Raw genomic sequence first — 6,368 nt, 5'->3', positions numbered from 1 at the left:
ACAGCGAAAAGGTTCTCTTCCACAATTTAGGTGTTGCTTGGTGGCACCTTCTCCTTGCCGCAGGGTAGCGCCGAGGGCGTCCCTCTGCTCCATGCACTTGGTCCCAACCCACTCCTCTTCTGCCCTTGACCTGACCTTGCCCATACTCCCGCCTTGACTCTGCTCCTGACGTCCACTCTAACCCACACAGGAAGTCCCTACCACTGAAAATGACCCCCTGCCAGTTAGCCGAAACAGACTCTTGGGGCAAGTGCTGTTAACGAGCACTTATGAAGGCCGACACTGCACACGAAGGGGTGTGTGGCCAACACCGCCTTTGTCTCCCCAGTGGTGACGTTTACACATCGCACCAGGTAGTCACTTGAGGCTGAGTCGACCTAGGGGAGGCCCAGGATCGGTTCAGATATTTATCATTGGAGTTGGCTATGAGCAGGAATAGAACTCGGGGCATCGGGTTCGTAGTGCAGTGCGCTAAATCGCTACACTACAGCTCTCTACAGGTGGACAGCATATTCACCTGCACTACCACACTACATCGTGCAGTGTAGGATTTTACTCGGCGTAAATCTTGGCAGTCCTCAGTGGGCTGTTGAGTAGTCTCTGCTCGCCTTCAGTCTCCACTTCTGCTGTAACGACTGATGCTGCTGATGGAGCTCGCCTGCACTGCCTGGTAGTGGCCGGTTGTCACCGGGTGCCATTCCTTCTCTGGGCTCTGAGCTCTCCTCTCCATCCCTAGCCAATGGGAGCGCAGTTCCAGTGTAAGCCATCACGCCTGGCTGCCTACCGACTTGCTTTAGATTCGTCATGGGCACACGGTTCCAGACAATCGGCTGCTTTATTTGAAAAGCATGCAAAAATAATCGACCAATGGTGAACGTGCAATTAACCGCCTGCTTGTGAGACGACTCTCCCCACGCGTGCAAGGTCCACCAATCGCGAGCAAGGTGCTCAGACTGCTGCTCCATGAGTCATTGTCACCTGCTGTACTCGTGCGAGTTTCGCCGATCACCGCTCACCCACACCTCATACTACGCACGCATCTCTAATTAAGGGGGTTTTGTTTTACTTTACCACGAGACAATCACTGTTCGTGTATCGCAGCCATCTCACATCTCAGTGTCATCGTGGTCGATATTCCGCCCCCACTCTGAGCAGTTACCTCACCACGCAGCAGTGATCAACTACATGAAGTGCATTAGATCGGGTGGGATTTACATAATATGCAGGATACCGTTAAGGGGTTATGAATATACGTTTATTTGAGATGTTATAAGATATCATTGTTACATTGTCAATGAGCAGTAGTTCAAGACATCCGACAGAGTGAACAGACGCAGTCTGATAGAGCCGTAATACTACGTGATCACATTCACCAACTACGGTAATTCATCGCCTCACGTTACAGATGCGTTCATAAAAGCGATGAATGACTGTAAGCATTCACATTACACGTCCCACGTGATGCGCTAAGCAATTAAGGCTGTCTGTGTTAATATAGATGATTCACATAAATATTGAGATCTCAGTGTGCTGTTACGTACACGTGCATCCGTGCGTGTGCCCACGTGTTCAATGCAGCTATAAACAGCAGTACATTGCGAGTCTCGAGTACTGTAAATTACCAATTTGTTGCTATAACACATTCCCATTGTTTTGCTTGGAGATATAGCACTAAAGGGTTGTAGGTCTATTTCTCAACATGAAAGTTAAAAATGATTTTTTTGGTATAATGTGTAAGTCCCACGTATTGTTTTGTTACACGTAGATCCATAGTTTACATCATTCGCTAAATAAGGAGCCCCTCATATTGGATGAAAATGTAACAAAAACATGCTTAATTGCAACGTAGGGCCATTGAATGCATTTGAAATGGATTTATTTCAAGTTGTTTGAAACAACAATTAACATATTAAAAAGCAGTAGAGAGGCAAACGACAAAGGCAATGGAAATGCTCCACGCTTTGGCAGTAGGTTGTGTCACGGCAGATACGGAAGCGGAGGGGGAGATGAGCAGCGCACCAGGTTTGTGGTGAAATCGCTGCCTGATGAAGTCCAACGCAGTCTGAGTGAGAAAAAGAAAAGGCTCCAGCGTGGAGCTTTAGATCGGCCAGAACTTGAACACTACATTGGCACGCGTACGTTATATCTTCATCAACGTGATCATCTCGCAGGGTGGTGGAGGGTTATTGACAATAATTTTGACCAAAAAAACTGCAATGTGGTCTAACTCAAAATGAAACATTGTACGAATGCATCATACAAACGCATGATTTCTGAACCTTGTAACATTTAATCTTTAAAATATTAATTTACACTGTGATTCTGATATTTGATTATAATATGTGGGTATGATGGTGTTAATTGCTAAATGCAAATGCTATTCTTGTATGATTATATTGGGAATAAAGGATGTTCAAAACGTTTCAGCAAGCAGCCCCTTTAATGTCAGTCAGACATACACTTGGATGGCTGATCATGAACGTTCAAGTCACAGTGTCAGGGGCGAGCGATGAGCGAGAGCCGTGGTGTGGGAAGAGTAATGGAGATGGAGGTTTGTATTGAGGTGAAATAAAAAAAATTAAGAGTGTACACACACACATTGTATTGAGAGTGACGCGGCATCCTTTAATACAATAACAAGGAAGATATCTGGCAGAATTAGTTAAACAAATAGGGAGGGGGTGATCATTTCGTACCTAGGAACGCAACCCAATTTTACCCATGAGGTTTGAATGCTGTTTTGCCCAACGCGGCATTTTTCACAAATGTTGGGTGAGGTCTGCCTGGACATCTAATATTGTATTATCTTCTGCATTACTCTACTTGCATTGAGACTACAAGCTCTTTAAAGTTCTTCAATAGCAGTTCACTATATGCAAATCTTAATTAACTATTATAAATGCGTATCTATGATTCTGATAACGCAGTGTAATTATTATCATTATTTCGATGTCCAATCACCCTTACTTTAGAAATAGTTTGGCAGGAAATGAAATGTTTCAGAAAAAGTAAGCAGGCATCGTGGTACAGTCGTATCATGAAAGTGCCAGCAGTAAGTGGCATCTTATATAAACTTAATTGTTATTTTACCAGGTAAGGCCCACTGAGCTATTAAGCTCTTTATCAGAAGCGACCTGGTTACAGATGAGAGTTCAACCAAGTGGCTTATCATGTGGAAATGTATAGCAGGCAAATACTACTAACACATGTTTCTAAATGTGGAGGGAAAAACCAGAAAACCCAGAGAAAAATCCACGTGACCACGGGGACAGAGACATACCAACTCCAAATATACAGGCATCAGGGTCGGGATCGAAACCAGGACATCTTGTATACCAGGTGATGTTAACATCCCTCCACCGTGGAGACTTCATCCTAGTCACCCCTTTACCAATCCGTGCTAACCGGCATGGTGAAGTACGGTCAGACAACCTCCGTGATTGACGCTGTGTAGGAAGTCATTAATCCGTAAATTGTCAAAGGATTGTGAATGTTAATTATCAATAATTAATAAAATTAGCTAAAGATACATGTTATGGAGAGAAAACCACACACAGGCTTTAAGTAACTCCCAGTGCGAGTTGAATCATTGGTTTTAAAATTCGAGCTAAACGTGAGCGCAGCCTCCTTCACCATGAGGTCTGGAGGTCACACCCACGTGTGTTGAGTCGTCACAGTGGTCACGGCTCCGAGGCTCGCCAGGGCTCAGTAATTCGTGGAGAGCCCCTGAGGCCGGTACACGTTGGGGTCACCCCCGTTGCGTCCATGCCGGTTGGCTTCCTGGTCGGCAGCCGAATCCTTCCCGGGTCGCAGAGCCTCCCGGGCGTCACTGGACACAGAGGTGCAGCAGTGGTGGTGATGCAGTGACTCAGATCGAACAGGGAACAGACAAATACAAAGATCCACCGTATAGCCTCGTAACAGGCTGTGAGAGGTTGTTAGCGAGCACCTATTAAGGGCGGGATGATACACGAGGGGGTGGGCTGGCCAGCACCACGCAAGCCCGGCCGCCTTTGTGTCCCCAGTGGCGACGTTTACAAATCGCACCAGGTACTCTTTTGAAGCCGAGTTCACCCAGGGGAGGCCCAGGGCCGGTTCAGATAATCGTCACTGGTATTGTCCGTGAACACTTTTCAGGAAAGCATAAAACGAGAAATTACTCTCCTGGTTTCTCCCACCCCACTAGACAGCTAATTTTTGAGTTATAAAGAAAACTAATTTCTATAGAACTGCTTTTTGTGTTAAGTTTATTGTCCTTCCCCCGCACCTCCGATTAGCAAGGTTGGCTAAGTACGGATGAAAAAATTCAACATACATATATACAGATAGTTAGACTAATCCTATCGCAGGACCCTCCTCGTAATGAAGACTCTCACTCGGGATGCCGTGAGGCTCCATCTTGGTCGCATTACTCACCTAATCACGGCCGCAGCAAAACGCCCACCCGGCCCTCTTTGGGCCGCTTCGTAGTTCCCACGTGCATGGAAGTATTTGTCCGCTCCTTTGTGGTTGGCCTTCTTCATGTCCTGGTAGGCTCTCACCATATCTCTGGTACCTGTAGGAGGTAAAAGCACAGAGGAAAAAACAAAGCCAGTTGCTGGAGAATGGCCGATGGGGACTATGGGCTTCGCTACATCATTGATGCAAATGCAACAATCAGATCGTAACTCACACGACGACACTTGGATATATAGAATAATGCACATTGGTGACCGTGGGAAACAATCTCCATGTAGTACTGGCTCTGTATTGATTCAGCAAAGTTATGTGTGTGTGTATGTGTGTGTGTGTATGTGTGTGTACGTGTGTGTGTGTGTGTATGTGTGTGTATGTGTGTGTGTATATGTGTGTGTATGTGTGTGTGTATATATGTGTGTGTATATGTGTGTGTGTATATGTGTGTGTGTATATGTGTGTGTGTATATATGTGTGTGTGTATGTGTGTGTGTATATGTGTGTGTGTGTATGTTGGGAGCGGTAGTGTAGATGGTAGCGAGCTGCTCTAAGAACTCGGCGACCCGAAATAAATTTCTGCTCACGGCCAACACCAGTGACGATTATTTGATCCGGCGTTGGGCCTCCCTAAGGTCGACTCAGCTGCGAATGAAAACCTGGTGCGATGCGTAAACATCGCCACTAGGGAGACAAAGACCGTCGGGCGTAGTGCTGGCCACCCACACAATCGTGTACCGTGCTTATGTGCACTTTCCCCTCCAGTCGTGGAACTGTGCCTACCCACCCGTCTGAGGGTTAAAGCCGGTGGGTGAATGTGGCTAATTTCTCATCGCTTAGCAGTGGGCTGGCGGTGGTGATGATCGTTGATGAACAGCTCTGGACCGAGCGACAGCAACTGCAGCACGAGTAGACTTAAGATAATGGGTTACATTAGCGCCCAGCCGTGATTAACAATTGGTCTGTGTGCATGTACCGATCTGTACGCCCCAGGTATCTGTGTAGTGATTCTATCGGTCTCCCTTTGGATCTGTAGTTCAATGTTAGTCTATGGGTCTATATATGGTCAGTCTATGAGTCTACGTGTGGCGAGTCTTTGCTTCGGTGTGTGGTGACTCTATGGGTCTCTATGTAGTGAGTCTATGGGTCTTTCTGTGCCCAGGCATGCGCCTCCTACCTCCCGCAGCCTGTGAGAAAAAGTTCCCATTGGCAGTGACGATGGTCAGAGTGAGGAGGAGGAGCAGCACGGAGAGGATGGAGACCTTCAGCATGGTTGGTGCGATACACGATCTGCGGGCAGGGAGGGTGGAGACACACGAGGAGCAAAACATTGCGCGTCGCATTGACGCCCCGCTGACAACTGCAACGGTGGAGTAAAGGCCGACATCGTCGGTTTCATGCTCACCTTGCACGATGATGAAAGCAGAAAGTGAATCGCAGGAGCAGAACCAGCCCTGATGGCCAAACGATGGTCACAGTGAGCTTTATAGCTTTGCCCTCACCCAGTGGTGTTGGACTTTGGCAATGATCCCGCGTTGACCCTGCACCTTTCCGTAATGTCGATCAGCAAACATATTGATTGTTCGTAGTTCCCAGCAGTGCTCTTTATTTACCGAGTTCAATATTAACTCTGGGACTGTGTGGTGAGTCTGTGGGTTTTTGTGTGAGTCTATGGGTCTACTCTGCAGACACGGGTGATGCTTCTGCTGGCAGTCAAAAACAATCACTCAGTGCAGATTGACAATAGAATTGTCACAGAATGCTTCCATAAGAATAGTTATTATGGCAACAGAACAGGTGCTAAGATGTCGATACAGCAAAGAGATAACTTTTGCAAGGCATGAAATCTGCATTAACCAAACGTGCATGTCGCAAAACATGCAAACAAACACGCTCTGATAATAGAAGACATTGTC

General features: G+C 46.7%; 1 protein-coding gene across 1 annotated transcript; it reads right to left on the bottom strand.

Moving 5' to 3' along the window:
• Positions 1-1,859: 1,859 nt before the first annotated feature.
• LOC133360795 (serum amyloid A protein-like) lies at positions 1,860-5,963 on the bottom strand. The gene is made up of 4 exons (XM_061579672.1): positions 5,858-5,963; positions 5,630-5,742; positions 4,417-4,555; positions 1,860-3,829 (listed from the first exon to the last, which is right to left on the bottom strand). Exons 2-4 carry the CDS (start codon positions 5,721-5,723, stop codon positions 3,706-3,708), a joined length of 357 nt encoding a protein of 118 aa, XP_061435656.1. The 5' UTR covers positions 5,724-5,742; positions 5,858-5,963; the 3' UTR covers positions 1,860-3,705.
• Between the last annotated feature and the right edge of the window lie 405 nt (positions 5,964-6,368).

This window comes from Lethenteron reissneri, chromosome 69 (genome assembly GCF_015708825.2).
Source record: "Lethenteron reissneri isolate LAM-NWPU_2019-01 chromosome 69, ASM1570882v1, whole genome shotgun sequence".
Taxonomy (NCBI): domain Eukaryota; kingdom Metazoa; phylum Chordata; class Hyperoartia; order Petromyzontiformes; family Petromyzontidae; genus Lethenteron; species Lethenteron reissneri.
The sequence above is the reverse complement of the archived record's forward strand: the minus strand, read 5'-3'. Positions and strand labels throughout refer to the sequence as shown.

Excerpts from the sequence above, each read along its gene's own strand:
- LOC133360795 (XM_061579672.1), bottom strand. The coding sequence starts at position 5,723 with ATGCTGAAGGTCTCCATCCTCTCCGTGCTGCTCCTCCTCCTCACTCTG. Across the intron at positions 4,556-5,629 it reads TTTCTCACAGGCTGCGGGAG|GTACCAGAGATATGGTGAGA; the intron begins GTAGGAGGCGCA and ends TACCTCCTACAG. Across the intron at positions 3,830-4,416 it reads TTTGCTGCGGCCGTGATTAG|TGACGCCCGGGAGGCTCTGC; the intron begins GTGAGTAATGCG and ends CTCTGTGTCCAG.